The 25,635-nt window shown below is 40.3% G+C and overlaps 2 protein-coding genes across 2 annotated transcripts in view; one reads left to right on the forward strand and one right to left on the reverse strand.

The window, feature by feature from the left end:
* Positions 1–598: 598 nt before the first annotated feature.
* On the reverse strand, positions 599–15,385 carry prr16 (proline rich 16). Its single transcript, XM_084024653.1, has 3 exons — positions 14,605–15,385; positions 10,129–11,220; positions 599–2,381 (listed from the first exon to the last, which is right to left on the reverse strand). The coding sequence occupies exons 1-2, from the start codon at positions 14,737–14,739 to the stop codon at positions 10,348–10,350; spliced, it is 1,008 nt and encodes a 335-aa protein (XP_083880779.1). The 5' UTR covers positions 14,740–15,385; the 3' UTR covers positions 599–2,381; positions 10,129–10,347.
* Positions 15,386–16,681: 1,296 nt separating this feature from the next.
* Positions 16,682–25,635, forward strand: part of hsd17b4 (hydroxysteroid (17-beta) dehydrogenase 4) — a 30,068-nt gene continuing 21,114 nt past the window's right edge. Inside the window, exon 1 of the mRNA XM_084024652.1 lies at positions 16,682–16,820. Within this exon, the coding sequence (XP_083880778.1) occupies positions 16,763–16,820 (58 nt within the window). The 5' untranslated portion in view covers positions 16,682–16,762. The remainder of the gene's footprint in view (positions 16,821–25,635) is intronic.

Raw genomic sequence — 25,635 nt, forward strand, 5'->3', positions numbered from 1 at the left:
CCATGCAACCATATCTTCCACAAGCATTTCATTTGGAGTTGGGTGCTTTGCTCAATAGCAAAAAGGCAGGGAATTTAAATAGGTATGTTTCCCGTGCACATTTTTTCCAACAGATTTTAATGATGGTCCCATCACTCTCCTGCTGCTGTGATCCCGTCTTTCATTTTTAAGGCATTGAGCTGCTGCCTTTGGCCCATGTGCATGACCATGACAAACCACGATTAATTAATCAGAATATCTTCTAGAGGCAGCCAATGGCCTTTAGCACTGCCAGTCCGCTATCTCATCACACTAATCTTCAATTAACTGATGGAGCTGCTGGTGTCATTCAACATATTTCTCTTTGTGATGTTTGCTCACACTCATTTTTTAAAAACTTTTTTAGCTTTTCAATTTCCCCCATTTTGACTCCCAGTTCACATAGTCTTGACACATTTTAAACGTTCATAAGGGCACAGTTTATACTAAAGAATACAGACATAAAATCAACAATTTCTGCACTTGAAGTTATTGTTCAGTCCATAAAATACACAGACACACTGACATTAAGTGTAAAGTGTTTACTTTCACAAGTTATCTTCCAACAGTTTTGTGGACACGCACAGCAAAATAACACTGACAGCTTTATGATAACTTCAGATCATCTTTAAAACTGGTTCCTGATTGAAGTTTGTTCATGAATTCAGTCTCTGTGTCCAGTGACAACAAAGCGGTGGAGTTTGGTGGGGTGCCTCCAGTCTGAATATGGAGGGCTGCGTTGCTGCTCTCCAGTGCACATTTCCCATGGTTTTATTGATCAAAAATTGCCTATTTAAATGTGCTCACCTATTCTTCCCATTATTCTTCCCACTAATTTTCTCTTTATTTTTCAGTTTGTACTAGTAAAGCACAATTATTTTTAAAAATCAGTACAATTGAATAAACATATAATATTATAATAATTCAATTAGCAATGAATTGTGGGCCTAAGCAATGTGATAAAAAAAAAAAAAAGACATTTGGCAGGTTTTACAGTGACTGTAAAAATAACCTGATGGATTTCATATGAGGAAATCAGAGGGAATACTTCTTATGGAGAGCAGAGCACCCTGCATGTTGGACCCACCAACAGACAGCCTCTCCACAGAAATGCATAGAAAAACACAGTGACGGCAGGACAAAGTGAAGCGTCAGTCATGCTTTCATTCAGCCCCATGCCTCCATGTCTGATAAAGCACAACTAGTATTTGGTTTACGCCATTAATATTTTCCACCTTACATTTTCGTTCTCACAATACAGCCCGTTCTGTAAAGTTTCTTGAAGTGGGATTGCTGAAGCACTTGTTTTTCATCCATACCAACACTCTCTTGTTGGTAAATAACTCATCCTGCTGTAAAACACGTAACTCAAGGGAATGTCAGCTTTCGTCAAAATACCTCTTCAGTCATCCAACACAATATCAAAAATATCATCTCTTTAAAGGTTAAAGTCTCTATAGAAAAATGCCTGTAATATAAAGATATCAAACATTTACATGTATATTTGTATACAAAGAAAATTTGATGCAAATTATTACTTCTTCAACGATCCTTTAAAGCTGTAAATATGGCACTATACTGTTTTTCTGCATGTTATTGTGGAGAACGTAGTTTGCATGGCACCAGTTAAGCACATAGATTTCAATGTACAATGAACATAATGTCTGGACACAGATCTGTGACCATATCTTCATTCATTTCAAACCTTTACAAAAATACACTATGACTGAGCATATGGCACATGCTGATATGATATAATTTTCTCCTTGTCTGCAGTCCAGCAGTGTTTTGCTCACAGGCAGACCCGTCGGGCTCTCCAGACACAAACAATTACAATTCTTTGAAGGCAAATTCCATTGGTTAAGTGGAGTTATTGATTTCCATCTGAGTATGCACCGACTAAAAGTCTGTGTAGACATCAATCAAATACAGGCTGACATCGTTTCACCACATGTTGCACCTCTCCATCTAAACTTGCCTCTTAACTTTTGATGATAGGGTTTCAGCAGCATTCTAATCTTTAATTCAACTATTTCTATGTATCAAATATATCAACCCCCACAACTCTAACTTCATCTATAGACGAACATACAGTGACTGCCCCTTTCTATTCCCCCCAGTTTCACAGTAACATTGCCCTGACACAACTGTGCCGGGATGTTTCTTCATTGTTCAACAATAGAAGTATGAATTTACTACATGATCTCCTGGTGATTAAGAGTAATTTGTGATTTATGTAGGAAAAAAAGAAAAAAGAAAAGTTGATGCTCGGCCTCAGCTCTGGCTCCTCTCGCCCTGATCAACCAGGGATGATCCGCATATGAAACAAGCTTCCACTTGTTTCTCAAGTATCTCAGTGGGCCCTGCAGAGGAAAAAGAAGAAACGCATTACTTTGAATATTTGGCTGCACAGAGGAGAGCAGCGTGACAGAACAGTTACAGCAACAACAGTCTTTCTACAGAGAGCAAAATGAAAATTTACCAAGGTATCCCACACACACACACACACACAGTCATCAAAGTTATTATGGCTGAAACGTCTGGTACATTTTCCTATGGATTAAAAAGCTTTCCCCTTCACGAAAAGAAAAAAAGAATTGCCCAGCCTCCTGTCTTTCCTTAAATAGCTGCCATTTTTTCAGTGTTTCTTAGTCATGTCTGGAGTGGTTCAATGAGCAAGGGACCCCATCTGGACCATTGCGGCTCTCAAAAATCCGATCCAGTTGTTGAGATAGTGTGTACCTTCTCTGGGGTAAGGTGCAGCTGATGCCTCTAACTTTTAACAATCTCCAAAGCAGCGTGAATTCATCACATTAAGTTTGCTTCAACCGCAGAGCTTTCTAAGTTTCACTGAACCATCTCAAGCCCTTTGACTCTTTCTCACACACATGGCTGCATGGACTCATGCATGCCTTTTTGCACATTTTAGCACAAGCACAAGCATCTCTTTAGCATTAAAATGTATGCATATGAGTGTGCACACACACATTCTGACCAGGACACACACACACACGTACATAAGCCGACTCAGATGCCCCACGTCATGACTTTATCTGAGTCACAGATGAAAAAGAAGAAGCGAGTATCCATGCCCGATGTGCACCAGATTTACTTTTCAATGCTCTGATGTTTGGCAATGTAGGTCATGCCTATTTTGTATTCTAATTAACTTTGCATTATAGAATCTCCATCACAGATCATCACCATCGCCACTACAATTATTCAGCGTTCACTTGTTTAATGCTTCCCTCATAACATTTTCATTTCCAATGATCATAATAAAACTATAGTCTATTGAGGGAAACAGAAGTAAATGATGCATGCAGAATGGGGATGAGGAAATAGAAAACGGTGTCTCTTGGCAGACTATCACCACCAACAATCAGACAGGGAAACAACAACTAATTAATATTCACTGTCTCACTCTGACACATTTGTCGGGTTTTATTGCACACTGTGCACTTGCCAGGTTGGAACATGGGATGAAGACAATCTAGTGACAAGAAGAATAAGTGCACATACGGCTCACAGGTTTACATTTAGAAATGTAACTGCAATCTAGCCATTCACATCTATGAGATTTAATATTAATCATGGAAGCGGATTATCGCACTGGTGATATCAGAAGGATTTGTGGTTGAAGTCAAAAACACACAATCTTGAAATGGAGGAGCTACAGATGTATGACAGCAGTAGATTTTTTCATCCCTAACACGTTTATAATTCAAAGGTAAGAAGTGAAGGATGCAGAGGCTACAGCAACTCTAAAGGCATTTAGTGAACTTTTTGATTTAAAATGGAAATTCGGCCAAAGGTGTTTGCTATGCAAAGTGTCAGATATGTTTTCATAATAGATACCATGCCCACATACATAGTGATACATGTGCGCAGAGAGAGCATACAGCTGCTGCTGAGTGGGAGTGTAGCATCATCCAAGGGGAGAGGAAGACAGAAAGGAAGATAGAGAGAGAGAGAGAGGGATAGAAAGAGAGAGAGAGAGAGAGAGAGAGAGAGAGAGAGAGAGAGAGGTGGGCTATGAACTAGAACTGTGAGCTGTAGGGAGTAGGTCAGTGTAGTTGAGTCAGTCCTGACTCAACATGGAGGCGGTGAAGATCCACCTCCTCTCTGCCCATTACAACTTCATCCTCAAGCCTGGAGCTCCGGAGCTCAGATAGCCATTACAAAGACAGTGAAAAACTCCTACATCCATCGTCAGAGGAGCGCTGGCTTCTGTATTACAAGAACAATCTGATAACAAGCCATGGGTGTATTAAAAAATGTCAGCCAGCAGTGCACAAATGTCCAAATAGTTTCTCCAACTTCCCGATTGATGTAGCACCCTGTGGCACCCTATAGGGTCTTTCTGTCACTCCACCTTCTCCACAAATATTTGAGGTGGCTGGTAAATGTTATACTGATTTGTGTCACGTAATGGCCTTCATATTTAATTAAGTCAAGTTCACAAACATCAACATTTGTTGTCAAAACCTTTCAAACAACTCATCTTTGAGTTGAATCCTGTGCCCATCAGAAAGGTCTTTTTTGCTCTAATAATTTTGATTAAAAAGTTTCTTTTTAAAGAGCTAGAAACTCGGATGCAGACGAGGACAAAGAGGTGATTACATTCATGCGTTCTGCATAGTAGCAACCACAACACAGCCAAAACGGCATCAGCCTCCACTGGATTACTTTTACATTACGGTTTTTCTTTTACCATCTCCCTCTCCCACCCCCCCAATCTCTCACTCTCATTTTTCTCATGGCTGAATATCCACTGATCCCTAATACAGAAACTGATTTGAGATTTGAGGGCCAGCTAGGTCATGTATTGGATTTACTCATCATGAGCGTATGCTTTCATTCCCTGATTTTCTCAGTCTTAACCTCCAGGCTTCCCACCCACACAACCCTAACACACACACACAAACACACACGCAATATTTGTATATACATTAAATGTATTAGTGTTTGTTACATTCCGTCCCCGATAAGCACCCAAAACTCCCCCGAAAACAGCTTTACATTTCTGTCCCTTTCCTAACTTGCTTATAGCTTGCTCCCCTTCTATCTGTTCATCATAAAAATATGTGCAGCAGCAGTTCAGAGCTTTTTTTTTAAGTTAATGTTGGTACAAAGGCTGTCTGAGGCAGCACTGTTATCTCCTGTAGTCTAATCCAGCTAATTAAGGGCATCGCTGGGAGGAAGTGTTACTATTCCCATCTAACTCCAGGGTATGCTGTCTCTCCAAGTCTTCTCAACTGACATGTGTTCTTACACACACCTATGCACACAAAGACGTGTGCACAGACATTCTTAATGATTCAATGACGCCGGATTTGAAAATGATTTCAGACGTATTTTAAACTTCAAATGCACACGCAGGGAATGTAAACTTCATTAAATATTAATATATTGCTTCATAGAGGCTAATTGTTAGGAGTAGAGGGATTGTAGCTCCTCCATTTCTTTCTTTTCTTTTCCCTCTGTTTTCACGAATTAATGGACTTGTTTTCATGAGAGATCTAAGAGGTGTGGTTAAGCGGGGGGGGGCTGAGTGGTGGCTTGAGTGAGCGCCACGCAGCAGGGGACGAGAGTCCGAAGACGAGACGCACCTGAGCCTCTTGAGAACCAGTCTGGTGCACGAAGACCCATCCACCATCATTCTTTTAAAAACTCTGAACTGAAAACCAAAGACGAAGCTCGCCGCTCCTGAGAGAGCACAGGTCTGAGCTGGCGGTGGTGTCGTCCTGGAAGACCAGCTACCTCCGGTAGGCCGACCCACCTCCACACTCCTCTCTAGGTGAAAACCAGTCCATCTCCGCTCTGCTTCTTTCCCAAGGTCTTTCTCCTTCTCACGCACTCCAGGTTAGGACTAGCATCATGTTACTTCTGCTTAAATCTCCATAGACCCGACTAGTCCGTAACATATTTGGGGGCTCGTCCGGTATCCTCTTTGAAGTTAGAGAGTTACACCCAGGCATCCTGTTTGCGAGAAGAGGCACGACTGAGTTGTATTCAGCTCGTTAAAAGCTGTATGTTGCTATGTTTAGCGGCAGGCCACGGACATACGGCTACGGGCAGAGTAGCTGCACGGTGTCGCCTTCTCGTTTTAAAACGGATGTTTGTGTGTGTATGCAAAACTAAGCTAAGTTATAGCATTTACTGTGTGCGTTTAGGTTAACAAAAACCAGGGTATATGGTTAAAGGTTGATGGTAACGAGTTGGTTTGGCGGATAGCTTCGGCTCGTTGTGGCTGGTGTTTCCGGTGGGTACTGAAGTGTATCGGTTTGTGGTTCGTGGACGCTCGGTGTGCGGTTCGTGTTTGTATCTGGTCCCGGTAATTAAGTGAGCTACCAGCTGTCTCATTTTTGCTCGCTACAAGTTGGTATGGCTATTTTGTATTAGTTACCTGAAGGGTAATTGGTGAGAGCGTGTCTCTTTTGCGTTAGCCTACTTTGGTGAGTGTTTGGAAGCGGTAACCATGACAACTTTCAAGGCGGAAGTGTTTTGTGAGAGTGACTTTGGACGCAGTGAGTTGCGTAAGCTTAAAAAGGAAGATTTGCTCGCAGTTGCTCAATATTGTGAGGTAGAGGTTAGTTCAGATGTTAAAAAGCCAGAAATTGTGGAGACTCTCATTTCAGTGTTGCGTTTGCATGACCCTGTGCAGGAAAAAGAGAGGGAGAGAGAGAACGAGCGCACTTTTCAGCTTGAATTGGCTAGAGTGGCAGCAAGAGAACGAGAGCAGAAGCTTGAGTGAGCAAAGCTGGCTTTGGAGCAGGAAAAACTTAAAGTGAACAACACTGCTTTACAACGTAAACATGAAGCTCGATTTGATGTTTCCGGCTGTTTGAGGCTCATGCCTAAGTTTAATCGGGGTGATGTGAACTCTTTTTTTTTTGACTCTTTTGAGAAAATTGCCCGAGAGCTAGACTGGCCCGAGGACAAGTGGACGCTGCTTATCCAGAGTGTGCTTGAAGGAAAAGCTCAGGAAGCTTATGCAGCTTTAGATGCTTCTGACAGCAGAGACTATGACACTGTGAGGAGAGTGATTTTGACAGCCTATGAGGTGGTACCAGAAGCCTACAGACAGAAATTCAGGTCTCTGCAGTGCAAGTCAAGTGAGACTTTCCTCGATTTGGCTAGGCAACAGGAGGCTGTGTTTGATAGGTGGTTGGCCAGCACTAAAACTCACAATTTCCAAGAGTTGCGGCAACTTATGCTGGTGGAGCAGTTTAAAATCAGTGTACCCCGGCACATGGAAATACATCTAAATGAGTTGGGCATTACTGATTTAAGAAAAGCTGCTATGGCGGCAGATTCTTATGAGTTGATCCACAGAGAGTCACCTTGGAAAGGAAGATTTAGCAGACAGGATAGGAAGCAAGCTGCATTTGACAGGCCAACAGAAGCTGTTATGCAAAAATATGCTCCCACCTCTGCCCAGTCTCCAGTGCCTGGGAAAAGGTATGAGAAACCATACTTTCCCAGAAGTGAGGTCATCTGTCACTACTGCAGGAAGCCAGGCCATATTAAGTCCAGTTGTCCCAATCTCAAGAGGAATAGTGGAGGAGGGAAAATTGTGGGCTTGATTAGTGCTCAGACTCAGATCAGTCCCTGTGAAGTGGACAGCCAGAATCTGCCATCTTGCCAGGTAGCAAAAGGGTTTGAAGGTTTTGTGTCAAAAGGAGCGGTTTCGGGTGTACCCCATGGTGAAATGGTCCCAATATCCATCCTGAGGGACACAGGAGCTACGCAGTCCTTAATGGTTCAAGGTGTCATAGACCTACCGTCTGCTTCCTATTTAAAAGCTTCCACACCTGTGAAGGGAGTTGGAGGTGGTTTTGTGAGTGTTCGTCTGCACAAAATATTTCTAACATCTAATATTGTGAATGGGCCAGTAGTGGTGGGTGTCGTCCTCTCCTTGCCAATTGAAGGCGTGTCCTTTGTATTAGGCAATGATTTAGCTGGTACTCAAGTTTGTGTAACACCTGTTGTGAGTGAGGAACCTTGTGAGGCCCCTGAGACCGTAGCTTTGGAGAGAGAGCATCCTGAGGTGTTTACAGCGTGTGTGGTGACTCGTTCTCAGGCTCGTACTGCTATACAGGGGAATGCTAATGAGCAAGATGAAGTATCTGGTGGTTTAGCTGATACTTTCTTTGCTGGCAGAGGTGTCTCCTTGCTCCGAGTTTTCTCGGGAAGTCCTCATATCAGAGCAGGAAAAGGATCCCTCTGTAGCTCCTTTAAGACAGACAGCTGCTAGTGCTGAGGATATGAAGGATGTAGCTGAAGGTTACTTTCTCCAAGATGGCGTCTTGTTGAGAAAATGGCGACCTCGTGATCGTCCTGCTGATGAGCTGTGGACTGTGATGACTCAAATTGTGTTACCTGAGAGTTTCAGAAGGGAAGTCCTTCGTTTGGCTCACGAGGTATCCATGGCTGGTCATTTGGGCATCCGTAAAACTCAAGAGAAAGTCAGTAGACATTTTTACTGGTCTAAGATGCATAAAGATGTGGTGTCGTATTGTCGTAGCTGTCATGCTTGCCAGGTTGTGGGCAAGCCCAACCAGACAATCCCAGTTGCTCCTCTCTGCCCTCTGCCTGTCATGGAGGAGCCTTTCTCTCGGGTTCTGATTGATTGTGTCGGCCCTTTGCCGAAAACTAAGAAAGGGAATGAGTATCTTCTTACCATTATGGATGTTTCAACCAGATTTCCGGAGGCTGTGCCGTTGAGATCAATCAAGACCAAGGTCGTAGTGGAAGCTCTGCTGCATTTCTTTTCTAGAGTAGGTTTACCATTAGAGGTCCAACATGATCGTGGGTCCAACTTTACTTCTGGTGTATTTCAGGAAGTGATGCATGAGCTTGGAGTCAAACAAATCATGTCATCTGCTTATCATCCCCAGTCCCAGGGTGCAATCGAGAGGTACCATCAGACTTTAAAATCTAGGATTAAAACCTACTGTGTTAGTTACGCAACTGACTGGGATGTAGCAATACCATTTTTATTGTTTGCTATCAGAGATTCTGTGAATGAGGCTACTGGTTTTAGCCCTTTTGAGCTCTTACTTCTGCTTAAATCTCCATAGACCCGACTAGTCCGTAACACTAATAAAGTGGAGAACACATGGCTAATATATAGACTGCGATGGTGATATCACCGCTGATTTATATTCCCTTGAGGAAATAAAGGCCGGCATCTTTCTGCATGATTCTCTCTACTCAGGAGCAGAATTGATTAGATTACTGTCCACGTAGTCCCAAAGATGTCACAGTGACTGATAGCGGGGGTCAACACGAATCAAAGTTAGGTTGCTAAACATGAATTTATATTAGGCAATGATATATAAGATTTTCTTTTAATTAAAAATTGCCATAAAGCTATCACTAGACACAAATAAAAATGGCCGTTTTGTCATTTTACACTTCACCAGCCCACCACGCCAGACTTTTGTCCATTCTGACGCGTCAGCAACATGGGAATTGGAGAGACAAGAGGTGATAAAGGATGACCTTACTTGTCTATTTGTCAGCGCTAACTGTTCATCTTGGCAGGCCAGTGTAGAGGTATAAATGCCACTACCTGTCGGCAATGACTTTAATGTAATGGGGCATCCTTTAATAGCCTTTATTGATGTACACTTGTGTGTTGTGGAGAGTTACTTAGTGGAGTGTATATGTAGGTGTCGGTGCATGGGAAGATCTTTAGGGCTTTGGGTGAAATGTGAGGGAAGCGGGTTTTCTTGTTTCATCCAGAAGGACATGAATTAATTAGAAGCCCTCTCTGAAAGAACTTCCTGAGTTTGAGACTCGTTAGTACCAAGAGCTTCCAGATAGACACAGATCCAACTTAGTTTTAGTGTTGTCAGCAGTTTGTTAAATGTTTAAAGTCGCTGTACATATTTCAGTCAATGCTTGCTTCCTACAACGATCACGCTCTGCACGCATATCCATATGCCTGCACCCACAAATACATATGCATATGAATACACAGGAATTAAACAAATAGACGTGTGCCCAGATAGACTCACATATGTGTTAGTGTCCACATGCAATTAGTCTTCCACCCTTTCTCTTCCTGACAATAACACTAATGCATGCACAAACACTCACCGCTTTCTCCTGATGTCTCTGTGTACGTCTTGGCACCCATGGCGATGCCTTTCTCTCTGTTCCACTCACATTATCTCTCCTTTTCCCCAACTCATCCTCTCTTTGTTTGGATAATCCAAAGTTCGATTGTAGAGAGAGGAGCAGAAAGTGCTCATAACGTAGAAAACACTATGAATGATTCAAGAATGTTTTAGTTAGACAGAACAAGGGGGTTCGGCGTCAAACCGTGGTAGTGGTTGATTTGCGTAAGATTGTTTTCTGGGGCTTGAGGGAGGGTGGGTGAGGAGGCACACAAGGTGGAGGTGTGTTTGCTGTTGGCGGGAAACTGTGGCTGACCGAGAGGCCACCGTTTTCTAACATCAGTTCATGAGGAACAGCATGAGGAGGAGGAGGAGGAGGGGAGGAGGAAGAGCAGCAGTGCACCGGGCTGAGCCTCAGGTCGTTCAGCTCAGCCTGTAAGTGCAGTTCTGTGTCGTCTACATCATATTGAAGGTCGCAGTCCGGGCAGTAGCCGTGGTACTGGACCTTCTCACTGAAACGGACACGTTCTCGCTCCCGAGACTCCCTGCCAGGGGCCTTGGGGCATTTGTTCTTCTCATGGCGGAGAAGAGGCATGGGCCTGGGTAATGTAGGAACAAGACCCGACTCAGGGATTCCGCTGTCATTAGAAATGAAACACGGCATAGAAGAGAATAAATCCCTGTGTGGTTTCAGTGGAAAAACCCCACCGTTCCTCAGGAGAGACCCGGCAGCCTTGGATAGATTCCCTGATAACACCAATGTCGGATGAGGCAGATTCTTAATGTGATCTTCGGCTCTCAGCGGGGTGAGTCTGGGTGGCGGAAGGGGAGGGTGGGGTTTCTTGAGGACAGTCAGGACTGCAAGAGGGTTGACGGAGACTGGGTGGATGAGGGCAGGTGGTCTAAAGATGCAGTCCTCAGGGAAGAGCTTCATCTTCTCCAGGCTGGAAGCGGTGGTAGTGGTGGTGGTGGAACTCGAGCTGGAGTTGAGCGTGTCCGTCTTAGAGCTGTCTGTCAGTCCGTCCTCCTCCAGTTGCAGGTCACCAGTCAGGGTGTCAATGTCATGAACGACCTGGAGACAAGGAGATGAAAGTGTTACTGAGACGGCTGAGGTCATAGTAAAAATGCTGAAGTCTATAGCTTTTTCTCAATTCATTAATTGAAAACATCCTTGTATAAAATTTAAGGACAATACTGGTTGAAGAGATTAAAGGTATTTGAGATTTCTATGACAGTCAGCCACTCTATGGAGAAAATAAATACCAATACAATTAATGGGAACAACCATAAGCCTGCCAAAGTCTGAATTAAGTGATATACTACAACAATCCCAATTACTGAGAGTAGAAACAATCCCAACCCTGTAAGCCAAGATCAAACATTTTTACTATTAATAAAACTAAAATGTTATGAATGAATGAAAAAGACACCCTCAAGAGCAAAAGAGTGCAGCAGACCCAGACAAACACAGGAATGTTGTATTCTGCTGCCAATCAGCAAGTCAGAGAATATCAATCTTTGTATTATTGCAAAAAAACAAGCACAATTCCTCCAGAAAGAAATAAAGTAAATAAATATCACACTGAACGCTCTGCCAGGGAAGATCCATTTCGATGAACAAAAGTGTCATATTTTTCAACAACAGCACAGGAAACAATTCATCACAGCATGAATTAATTCCAAGAAAGCAACCTTGATATGACAGGAAGAAGAAGAAGAAGAGATAAACAGATATTTTACACATAGCAGAAAATATGCCAAATCATGAGAATCTCTCCAAAAGGAGACATGAGAAATGTACTGTGGCTTAACCCAAGGAATATTTAAATGAACTGTAAAGTGCAGACCATGATTATAATGACAATAAACAAAATGTAATAAAGAGAAAATGGCAGAATTACTCAGCTCAGAACAGTAGAAAAAATAGCACATATTGTCTCAGGACCTTGTGTACAGTTGATCCAAATGATCCAAATGTACTTTCTTTTTGCTCCAAAAGGAAATTTGTTTTCGCAGCCTGAAAAGAGACATAGTAGAACTATTGAAGCAGGTTTGTTCGCATTGTAAAGGCGGCAGGCAATACAGGAAATAACTGCAAGGATGCAAGCACAAATTGAGATAATACATAAAACATTCACACAATACATACAGACATGCGTGCATTCTAACTGTACAAACAACACATTCTTTCGGGGCATGAAACGCAACTGAATTTTACATAATATCCACCAATTTAAGGCCAGCTAAGGCTTGACAACACACCTACAGAGAGACATTCAGTGTTGTCTTAGGCAGCATATAACGCTTCTGGTTATTGTCTCAACTGATCACCTTTGTCCACTTAAAACAAGCATTTGGGGGCCCATCCTTTGACACATTTACACACCTAAAATGTAAGACAATACCTGGAAGGAAGAATTGAAATTGCATTCAAACATAATAAACATTGCCCTGGAGCAATTAGCATGGGGGATTACATTTAAAAAAAGGCAGTTTAACAAACTGAAGAAATGGTGATTGAATAATGAAATGTCTATGTTCTTCAGCCATTTTCAGAAGTCTATCCAAACTCATTCCCTTGGAGAGTTCCTTCCTGGTTCTCTTCCCTTGATAGCGTTTATGTTGCTTCGGTGCCCAGAACAAGCGAGTGCACTGTTGAGCCTATTTAGGTGACTCACTATTGAGGATCAGTGGGAAAGTAACCTGAACACATCTAAGTTTGTGGTATCAGCGGAAACACAGTTGAAATAACCCCTGAGAAAAAAAAAGAGGGGACTGCATTCATAAAATAATTACGACAATGGGCTCATGTTCATTTTCTGAAGTAGTTATCCTCAACTCGGAGTGAGAGTACCCAGTACATTAGCCCACTGTAAAACACCATCGCTATCATTTAAGGGTCCAAATAGTGGCTTGGCAAGAGGCTGAGAGGTAAATAAAGAGAGAGTGGGGTGAGCAGAGAAACAAAGGATGACTGAGAGGGAGAGATAAAGAGAAAGATAGAAGGCTCAGGCAGAGAGGGCAATGGAGCTGAACTCTCCATGCAGTCTTTAAAGGGATAATTTGTTGGGACACACACGAGAGGTAATACCAGTATCCCGTTGTGCAGCTCCTGCTGTAGGCCAGGCAGCTTGTGTGGCTGTGCCAAGCATCTGGGCAGGGTCCCTCCTCAGAGCCAGGCTCGGCTCCAGCCCTGTCTGTGAGTTATAACAGATAACTGCATTTTAAATGGATTATACCCCAAAAGCTGGCTTTGATATTAACGCCTCCTCAAGGTATGTGTTTAGCGGGTACGGTGTCAGAATAACTGATCCTTTACACCATCATCTGCAAGCAAAAAGAAAAAAAAAAGAAAGAGACAGAAATCTCACACACAAATCTCAATAGAGAGAGATTACAATGCCTTGCTGGGCTCATTTATCCTTGACGCCTGCTGTGACACACAAAAACTGCTGAAAAACACAGAATAATTCAGCTCAAATGCAAAATGTGTCAAATATCCATACCGTAGGAACCAGAAGCACGCAAAAGGGTTTAATCAGAATGACAGCCCGCTGGGGTGAGGGTTACAGCACAGCAGGCCGGATGCCGGGTGTGTGGCCGGTAGAGGAATGCATGTAAACATGAAAGCAGGTGAGCTGGCAGCATGGGATGCAGGGATCAGCAGTAGATGAAACGCTGAAACAAGCATTATAATGCATGAAATAATCCTGCTATGAAAACAACTTGCCCCCCCAAAACAAAACCAAATCATTAAACATCTTCATATAATCCCTGAATCCTTCCGAGACACCTCCTGTCTCCTTCATTAAGGATATCTGAACGTCCAAACAGACAGCCCTGTGAGGTTTGATCCTAAACAAAGATTGTGTCGGGAGAAGAAGAGGGACAGCAGATAACAAGAGGAAAGGGTGGAGATGAGTGGAGATAAACAGACGTGTGATGAAAGATTACAAAAAAAAAAGAAAGAAGAGGAAAGAAGAAAAAGATAGAGAGCCACTGAGAACGATGGAGAGAGAGGGAGATGAGAAAAGTGAAAAAGATAAGTCAGCTGCTCTATTATTTGGGAGGAGGTAATTTCGCAGCAAACAACAGTCAGCATTAAGATGATGAAATGCAATGCAAAAGCGGCTTCCTGGTTGAACCAACTTGTCCATTAAATATTAACTGTGATTAGCCTGTGAGTCAGGGCAAGGAGGCTGTCCTGTCCTTTCACACCACACTGTCTTTCACGTTGGAGAAAATGATCACATACATTAGTGGGCGGGAGAGAGAGAGAGAGAGAGAGAGAGAGAGAGAGAGAGAGAGAGCACGTCTGTGTGGTCGTGAGTGAGTGTGTGCGGTCGTAGCTTCCTTCCAGGCCCCCGTTAGGTGGACGTCCACCTCCCATGTCCTCTCAGACAGAGTATCCTCACATCCAGCCTGCAGAAAACAACACAAGGTGACGTTCATTTACCTCCTTGAGCTCTTTGGCAACATCCTTGAGGTCTCCCAGGATGGTTTCCAGATTCTCCACGATTGTCTTGATCTCCTTTTTCACTTTCACTTTGGAGACTACTCCTTTTGCCTCCGCACCGGGTGACCCTGACATTCTTTGATTTGTATGGCAGTCTATTTCGCGAAGGATCTAAAGTCCAATCCTTTGGTCGCAGCGCCGCCACTTTGCCAACGCATTTTTATTTTTATTTATTTTTTTTAGTCCTCCGCTCCCTTCACTTTTGCTCCTACATCACGGACAGGACGGAGCGAAGTGGCGTCGGGCAGCGTTCCGTATCTACCGCTAGGCATGCGCAATAGAGCGTAACGCAAAAACAAATAACGGTTATGTCAAAATATTGTATCATACTGTCTGTGAAACGGCGCTTGTCCACAGGTTTCTACATATCTCACATCTTCAGGTCGAACAACAACAACACAAAAAAAACCCCCGGAGAATATCCTTCACGGCGAGAGAGCGCTAAATTCAACATTAAAAAGGTCGAACACGAATGCGTTTACAATAAAGAGGACACGAAGAAGAAACAGTAGCTCACATGAGCAGTTGTCCGAAACGTTACGCTGCCGGTCGTTATCGTAATGGTCCATAATCCTCGTGCGTCGACAAAAACGGTAACACACTCCTCCTTGTTCCTCAAATATACACCTGTGGTGACGAGACGTCCAGGGAAGCCGCCAGGTAATGACACCCCAGAGGCGCTTTCCTCCGAGAAACACGCCGTTAGTTTCATCTTGTCTCCATCGCTGCCTCCGTGGAGTCTGAGCAACCGACGTCCGGACGCAGAGGATGCTCGCGAGCCCCCCCCTCAATATTCTCTCCATCGCACGCTCTCCCTCTCCCTCGCGCTCTCTATTGGCTCCTGCTGTTGGTTAGGTTGAAGAGGTCTCCCAGTCATTAGTATTATGACGTGACAGGTTTGTTGTGTTAAAATAACAGAGGACAATGTTATAATAAGCTACAAACTAACTGATGCCTGCAACGTTTACGTTGACTTGCTCAAACAAAAACAACATGTAAATAGCAATCTGAAAAACGGTGAATGAATACTTTCAAAATAAGTGTAATTCACCAAAGGGCTGCCCATGCCAAACAGGCATTAAATAGCCTACTCTTTATTCAAAACCAAACTTATTTAATTCAATTTTGTTTAGAATATAAATATTAAAAAAAGAGACCACAAATAGTAACCTACAACACCAAAAAACAGGATAAATCAAAGCAGGCCAGCTAGTTTGAAACATCCGGGTAACGTTGATAAATGAGTTATAGATGTAACACAAGCAAGGAAAAAAAAAGAAAGGAAGCAATACTACAACTGCACGTATCAAAGACACCAGTATATCAAATACAAACCTGCTTTTTGTGTCATAAGTTAAAATAGCTGTGAAATATTACAAAGTTTACTGGATCTTATTTCTAATATATTCCTTCAATACTGATTATAACCAAAATGTATCCCTCTCACAAAGTCGGTACTGACATGGGCTACTCGTGTTTCTTGGCCTGATCTATAATGGAACTTTTGCAAAATCCATGATGCAGAATGTAAATCTTTATAATGAGGCCATTTATAATGAGGCTGTGATATATTTTCTCACCAGGTACATACCAGTTTTTTTCTTACATATTTTTGATGCATACACTATGAACTTAATCTCTAAAAGTAGTTGAATTTGGCATTATATTGGTGATCAAAGTATCTTATTGAAAAGAGCTTTAACATTTCTTTTCTATAGTATATTAAATACAAATATTCTGCAATACAACTTTAGCATGCTGTGTTGCCACCTTCATTTCCCCCCACTACCACCTCCAGCATCATAGTCATCATGGTCACCATTTATATCATCATTTCCTAATTTGTTGCAGAGATGTTGAAAAGTCCTATAATAAAGTAAAAATGACTAAATCGACATTTACAGAATATGAAATGATTTCTAAAGTATTCAATCAGTGGTGAAAGCGAGTTGATAGAATCCTGGTTTCTGATTGGTCGCTGCTGAGACTGCCCCTCCCTATGATTGCGGAAGTGGAAGTTGTCGAAGTACACTCTGCCGTCTGTCTCTGACAATCGGTGTAGCTCTTGTTAGGGTTCAGAAACAGAGACGAAACACTCATGGAGGTGTCCTTGTCTTTCGAGGGAAGAGTTGTGCTCGTCACCGGGGCCGGAGGAGGTAAACATCGCCGTTAAAGCGTAACTGAACCTTAGCTAGGCTGTCTGCTAGGCTGTCATTACTGCTAACTGTAATTATGCTTAAATAAGTGTTGTAACATTAGCTCCGAATGCTAACCTGCTAGCGTTAGTTACAGAGTTAGTTGCTGAGGTCTTAACGTGAGCCTCTGTTTTAATTGCTGCCCAGAAGTTAAACTGGCAGCTCAAACTGGCGAAATAACCACTGCAGTCAAGCCAGCCTCCACTCGGAAAACCCCGGTCAAGCTAGCCCCCAGTCATTCTGTGGTGCCTGTTTATACTACATATTACGGTAATGCAGTCCAAGAACAGAATTCAGAATAAAAGCACAGACCTATGAACGCAATTTGCAATTTCAGTCTGTTCATTAATTGTTTAAGCGATTGAACTATTATTTCATTGATTGATTGATTGATTTATTGATTGATTGATTTTGCATTTAAGGAATTCATTTATTGATTATTCACGTAAATCATTTTACCAGCCTCATTCTGATCACATTTAAGCCTTAGCAGTTGGAGGCCATGGCAATTAATCTGTGTGAATAATTAGTCCAACATAAAAATAAACACAATATCAGGAGCTTCTGATGAGGAATTTCAAAATAAAAGCCAATTTAATGGTCAAATATTTTCAATATATCCATTTGAATTCAGCTTGACATTACAAAGAAACTACCGGTTTCCACAGATTGATTTCACTTCAGACTGATAGTGGTCGACCTCACAGACTCACTCATATAATATCAGGAAGTTCTGATGTGGTTTTTCAAAATAGAAGTCCTCTGAAATGTCAGATATTGTCAATATTTTCCTCAAATTCAGATTTACATTAAAAGGAAACTTCCTGTTGTCACAGACTGATTTCACTTTAGACTGATAGTGGTCGACCTCAGAGACTTACTCACGTGATATCAGGAAGTTCTGATGTGGTTTTTCAAAATTAAAGCCCTTTGAAATTTGAAATATTTTCAATATTTCTCTTAGAATTCAGATTGATCGTGGGAGGAAACTTCCTGTTTCCACAGACTGATTTCACTTCAGACTGATAGTGGTCGACCTCAGAGACACACCCATGTAATATCAGGAAGTTCTGATGTGGTTTTTCAAAACTAAAGCCCTCAGAAATGTCAGATATTTTCAATATTTAGATATGAATTCAGATCGATATTTAAAGGAAACTTCCTGTTTCCACAGACTGATTTCAATTTAGACTGATAGTGGTTGACCTCAGAGACTCACCCATGTAATATCAGGCACTACTGATGTGGTTTTTCAAAATTAAAGCCCTCAGAAATGTCAGATATTGTCAATATTTAGATATGAATTCAGATGGATATTAAAAGGAAACTTCTTGTTTCCACAGACTGATTTCACTTCAGACTGATAGTGGTCGGCCTCAGAGACTCACCCATGTAATATCAGGAAGTTCTGATGTGGTTTTTCAAAATTAAAGCCCTTTGAAATTTGAAATATTTTCAATATTTCTCTTAGAATTCAGATTGATCGTGGGAGGAAACTTCCTGTTTCCACAGACTGATTTCACTTCAGACTGATAGTGGTCGACCTCAGAGACACACCCATGTAATATCAGGAAGTTCTGATGTGGTTTTTCACAATTAAAGCCCTCAGAAATGACAGATATTGTCAGTATTTAGATATGAATTCAGATGGATATTAAAAGGAAACTTCCTGTTTCCACAGACTGATTTCACTTCAGACTGATAGTGGTCCACCTCAGAGACTCACCCATGTAATATCAGGAAGTTCTGATGTGGTTTTCCACAATTAAAGCCCTCAGAAATGTCAGATATTGTCAATATTTAGATATGAATTCAGATCGATATTAAAAGAAAACTTCCTGTTTCCACAGACTGATTTCACTTCAGACCGATAGTAGTCGACCTCAGAGACTCACCCATGTAATATCAGGCACTTCTGATTTGGTTTTTCAAAATTAAAGCCCTCAGAAATGTCAGATATTGTCAATATTTAGATATGAATTCAGATGGATATTTAAAGGAAACTTCCTCTTTCCACAGACTGATTTCAATTCAGACTGATAGTGGTCGACCTCAGAGACTCACTCATGTAATATCAGGAAGTTCTGATGTGTTTTTTCAAAATAGAAGTCCTCTGAAATGTCAGATATTGTCAATATTTTCCTCAAATTCAGATTTACATTAAAAGGAAACTTCCTGTTTCCACAGACTGATTTCACTTCAGACTGATAGTGGTCGACCTCAGAGACTCACCCATGTAATATCAGGAAGTTCTGATGTGTTTTTTCACAATTAAAGCCCTCAGAAATGTCAGATATTGTCAATATTTAGATATGAATTCAGATCGATATTAAAAGAAAACTTCCTGTTTCCACAGACTGATTTCACTTCAGACCGATAGTAGTCGACCTCAGAGACTCACCCATGTAATATCAGGCACTTCTGATTTGGTTTTTCAAAATTAAAGCCCTCAGAAATGTCAGATATTGTCAATATTTAGATATGAATTCAGATGGATATTTAAAGGAAACTTCCTCTTTCCACAGACTGATTTCACTTCAGACTGATAGTGGTCGACCTCAGAGACTCACCCATGTAATATCAGGAAGTTCTGATGTGGTTTTTCAAAATTAGAGCCCTCAGAAATGTCAGATATTGTCAATATTTAGATATGAATTCAGATCGATATTTAAAGGAAACTTCCTGTTTCCACAGACTGATTTCACTTCAGACTGATAGTGGTCGACCTCAGAGACTCACCCATGTAATATCAGGAAGTTCTGATGTGTTTTTTCACAATTAAAGACCTCAGAAATGTCAGATATTGTCAATATTTAGATATGAATTCAGATGGATATTAAAAGGAAACTTCCTCTTTCCACAGACTGATTTCAATTCAGACTGATAGTGGTCGACCTCACAGACTCACTCATATAATATCAGGAAGTTCTGATGTGGTTTTTCAAAATAGAAGTCCTCTGAAATGTCAGATATTGTCAATATTTTCCTCAAATTCAGATTTACATTAAAAGGAAACTTCCTGTTTCCACAGACTGATTTCAATTCAGACTGGTAGTGGTCGACCTCAGAGACTCACCCATGTAATATCAGGAAGTTCTGATGTGGTGTTTCAAAATTAGAGCCCTCAGAAATGTCAGATATTGTCAATATTTAGATATGAATTCGGATCGATATTAAAAGAAAACTTCCTGTTTCCACAGACTGATTTCACTTCAGACCGATAGTAGTCGACCTCAGAGACTCACTCATGTAATATCAGGAAGTTCTGATGTGGTTTTTCGAAATTAAAGCCCCCTGAAATGTCAAATAGTTTCAATATTTCTCTTTGAATTCAGATTGATCTTGGGAGGAAACTTCCTGTTTCCATGGACTGATTTCACTTCAGACTGATAGTGGTCGACCTCAGAGACTCACTCATGTAATATCAGGAGGTTCTGTTGTGGTTTTTCAAAATTAAAGCCCACTAATATCTTGATTAGTCAATTTGCAAAGCTTTTTTCTACATAGACAAATGGGATCATACTCCATAAATACTGTTTTTATATTGTGACAGGGACCCTGATAGGATGTATTAAATGTCAGTTTGATGCCTTACATGTGACCTTGTTCTAATACCAGTCAAAAAAGCTCAAGATTTATTAATAACACTTATAATATTAATCCTGCTATCAGTATTATCATATAATGTAATACTAAAGCAAATTACATTTTTAAAAAAGGCCAGATACAAAAAATTAAAGTCACCATAACTAATAGTAAAAAATAAGAAAAAAAAATACATTCCCTCTGAAAACTGAACAGGCAAAAACGTATGTATGGCAATAATTTATTGTCATAAAAAAATAACTACAGTAGTTGACCACAGCAGAACATGCTGTCTTTGGTCTGTCTTTCGCATGCTGTCACATGCTACATAAAGGCACATTACTTAAAGGTTCACACATATATATACACAAGTGTGCCAATATAGAACTTAACATATACACATACTATTTACACATATATTATCACATGTGTTTTACATTGAGTTTACTTTGGCTGGTTGAGAAGGAAAATGAACCGCCGCTGACAACACAAAAATGTTTAAATATGTGCAAGTTGTGACAAAATAAATAAAGTGAAAAAATAAATTGTTCAATGAAAAGAGGAGAAAAAACTCTATAATATTTTCAAAAATAAAATGAAAAATACAATTACCACGTTATGATTTCAATTTTTTCTCCGTTAATGAGCTATCACAAAAGTGACTTAAGTTCTTTACAGGCACAAGGAGCAATCCCAGCTCTCTGCCCTGGCCTTTTCAAGGGCTGCGGTGTTCATTCCTAGGCACTGTTCGTGGTACCATCGTTGGCATGTTTCACATTGTATCTACAAAATGAAAAGATCGTTATCTCAAAGATGATTCTCATAATACTCTCACAAATATAGACCTGTCAGTAATTCAGAAAAATGTTGCCAACATAACTACAGTGTCTGTATCCTTTCTTTAAGTCAGTGGTGCAGCCAAATACTGACAACACACATTTCTTTATTCATACAATACATATGAATATTAACATTTCATTAAATGTTAAATTAAACATTAAATTACTTTATTGACAGTATGTTGATGTATCTAAAAACTCAATGACAGGCAATGACACACAGAAAAAATCATGACAGCCTGTCACCAAAATCCTGCCACCCACCAACCCTAAAAAAAGGACGAAAAACTCACCCAATTTGTGAGCGGAGGCCCAGGTCCAGGAGGCTTTGTCGCAGAACACATTGCACAGTTATTCGCGGAGTCGAACACTAAAATGTAAGGAGAAATATAAACAAATGTATCAAATGAACAACAGCAATTTTGTGTAAAATTCACCTTCAGCCCATATTCCACATAAGCTTAACAACTACTTTTCAGAACAACTGAACAGAATTGGTTCAATCAACTGAGAGTGTGTTAATTCTGAGATAGGTGTGTGCATGACAGCCATTAGCAATCTAGCTCGGATACTATGGTTCACCATGGCAACAAGGACCTTAAAGACAGAGCCTCCAATTCAAAACAGAGGTAGACATATGAATGTGAGCTGGTGCAAACCATGACATTTATCTTTAAAAACCATTATCATTATTGTTATTATTATTATTGTAATATGTGATGTAATTCTTGAATACAGCTGAATAGTTAGTAGTCAATGAATAAAACTGAATAAGTCTAACATACGCTGCAAATAATTACATTTTTAATTTGCTTTATGTGTTCCACAGAGGAAGCATCAAAGGCATTTACTCATGACAAAAGAAGACATGAGAAGACCTCTTAAACAATGTTTTAAACTAAAACAAAGCATTTTCCAGTTTGCATTGTAAAGACGCAGATTTTTGTTTGCTTTGTAAACTGTTTTACAGTTTTCGAGTTATATATTAATGTATTCTGTTGTATACACAGAACTAAAAGTCATCTTATAGATATTTCTTCTTTCTTGTCTTTATTTGCATTTGTATTTGGGTAATCCAAAGTAACTTAAAGTAATCAAGTTACATTTCTTTAATATTGTGGTACTTGAATTATGTTACTGACTACATTTTTTTAACATGTAATTAGTAACTGTATCTGACATTAAAGTTGACCCACCTGATGCAAAAGCAACGGACTAAAATAGGCAGATATAATACAAAAAGTGTCTATGTGCCTCAACCTAAAACCAAAAGAAAGTCACTTTGAATTGAACATGAAATTTTAACTTACTGACAAGTGGTTGATCGACATGATGTTTCAGTGGCCGAAAGTGATAATGCAGATTTGTAGATATCTAGCATCCGACAGCCAATATTACATTCCAAAATCAAAACATCCGTAATGTCATGTACATTACAATGTGCATGACATTACCAGCTGGGTGGATGAGTTGGTAGTGTGTGTTGTGAGTCCTCAACAGCAGCCATATGTTTGAACACAAATATTTTATTTTCCAGGAGAACTTTCCATCAGACGTGTTGGTTAGAAAGTTAGTTGTTAGTGAGTTTATACTTGTGTGCATCCACCCAATTTAGTTGCCATTCACTACTTCAGTTCAGGAACAAAAATGGGCCTTGTCAGTGTGGTGTTGGCAAATCTGTGTAACTTTATTCATTCAATCATTGTGTAAAAAAAACAATAACAGTATAGCATGACAAACAAAACATTACTAAAACTTAACATCCTGTAAAAATGAAAAATTTCACTTTATGGACAAATCAAAGAGTCAGGTTCACACAAGAGACACATGACACAATCTAAAATTTAACAATACAAACTTTTTTTTAAAGAGCTGATCAGTCATGTACACAATATCAGTTAATTCTAGTAAGAGAGACAATCACTGGGAAAACACTGTAAAACAATACACACACAAGGCAGAAGATTTAATTCTGGCCAACTAGGGGCAGGTGAGGGAGCACATGTGGCTGAAAGACAAGAAGGAAGCACAGTGCGACTGAAATGACAGGACATGTTAGTCGTCCGGGATGGATGGGTTTGTGGAATTGTAATGTAATGTTAATAATGTAAACCTGAATTGGCGGGAGATATCGAGGTCGATATTGACAATATCTGACATTTCTGAGGGCATTAATTTTTTAAAAACCACATCAGAAGTGCCTGATATTACATGGGTGAGTCTCTGAGGTCGACCACTATCAGTCTGAAGTGAAATCAGTCTGTGGAAACAGGAAGTTTCCTCTCACAATCAATCTGAGTTCAAAGAGAAATATTGAAAATATTTGACATTTCAGGGGGCTTTAATTTTGAAAAACCACATCAGAACTTCCTGATATTACATGGGTGAGTCTCTGAGGTCGACCACTATCAGTCTGAAGTGAAATCAGGCTGTGGAAACAGGAAGTTTCCTCCCACGATCAATCTGAATTCAAAGAGAAATATTGAAAATATTTGACATTTAAGGGGGCTTTAATTTTGAAAAAACACATCAGAACTTCCTGATATTACATGGGTGAGTCTCTGAGGTCGACCACTACCAGTCTGATGTGAAATCAGTCTGTGGAAACAGGAAATTTAATTTTAATATCCATCTGAATTCATATCTCAAAATTGAAAATATCTGACATTTCTGAGGGCTCTAATTTTGAAAAAACACATCAGAACTTCCTGAAATTACATGAGTGAGTCTCTGGGGTCGACCACTATCAGTCTGAAGTGAAATCAGTCTGTGGAAACAGGAAGTTTCCTCCCACGATCAATCTGAATTCTAAGAGAAATATTGAAAATATTTCAAATTTCAAAGGGCTTTAATTTTGAAAAACCACATCAGAACTTCCTGATATTACATGGGTGAGTCTCTGAGGTCGACCACTACCAGTCTGAATTGAAATCAGTCTGTGGAAACGGGAAGTTTCCTCCCAAGATCAATCTGAATTCAAAGAGAAATCTTGAAAATATTTGACATTTCAGGGGGCTTTAATTTTGAAAAACCACATCAGAACTTCCTGATATCACATGGGTGAGTCTCTGAGGTCGACTACTATCGGTCTGAAGTGAAATCAGTCTGTGGAAACAGGAAGTTTTCTTTTAATATCGATCTGAATTCATATCTAAATATTGACAATATCTGACATTTCTGAGGGCTTTAATTGTGAAAAAACACATCAGAACTTCCTGATATTACATGGGTGAGTCTCTGAGGTCGACCACTATCAGTCTGAAGTGAAATCAGTCTGTGGAAACAGGAAGTTTCCTTTTAATGTAAATCTGAATTTGAGGAAAATATTGACAATATCTGACATTTCAGAGGACTTCTATTTTGAAAAAACACATCAGAACTTCCTGATATTACATGAGTGAGTCTCTGAGGTCGACCACTATCAGTCTGAATTGAAATCAGTCTGTGGAAAGAGGAAGTTTCCTTTTAATATCCATCTGAATTCATATCTAAATATTGACAATATCTGACATTTCTGAGGGCTTTAATTTTGAAAAACCACATCAGTAGTGCCTGATATTACATGGGTGAGTCTCTGAGGTCGACCACTATCAGTCTGAATTGAAATCAGTCTGTGGAAACAGGAATTTTCCTTTAGATATCGATCTGAATTCATATCTCAAAATTGAAAATATCTGACATTTCTGAGGGCTCTAATTTTGAAAAAACACATCAGAACTTCCTGATATCACATGGGTGAGTCTCTGAGGTCGACCACTATCAGTTTGAAGTGAAATCAGTCTGTGGAAACAGGAAGTTTCCTCCCAAAATCAATCTGAATGAAAAGACAAATATTGAAAATATTTCTAATTTCAAAGGGCTTTAATTTTGTAAAACCACATCAGAACTTCCTGATATAACATGGGTGAGTCTCTGAGGTCGACCACTACCAGTCTGAATTGAAATCAGTCTGTGGAAACAGGAAGTTTCCTCCCAAGATCAATCTGAATTCAAAGAGAAATCTTGAAAATATTTGACATTGCAGGGGGCTTTAATTTTGAAAAACCACATCAGAACTTCCTGATATCACATGGGTGAGTCTCTGAGGTCGACCACTATCAGTTTGAAGTGAAATCAGTCTGTGGAAACAGGAAGTTTCCTCCCAAAATCAATCTGAATGAAAAGACAAATATTGAAAATATTTCTAATTTCAAAGGGCTTTAATTTTGTAAAACCACATCAGAACTTCCTGATATAACATGGGTGAGTCTCTGAGGTCGACCACTATAAGTCTGAAGTGAAATCAGTCTGTGGAAAGAGGAAGTTTCCTTTTAATATCCATCTGAATTCATATCTAAATATTGACAATACCT

The sequence above is a fragment of the Eutrigla gurnardus genome, assembly GCF_963514095.1.
Source record: "Eutrigla gurnardus genome assembly, chromosome: 13".
Classification (NCBI taxonomy): Eukaryota; Metazoa; Chordata; class Actinopteri; order Perciformes; family Triglidae; genus Eutrigla; species Eutrigla gurnardus.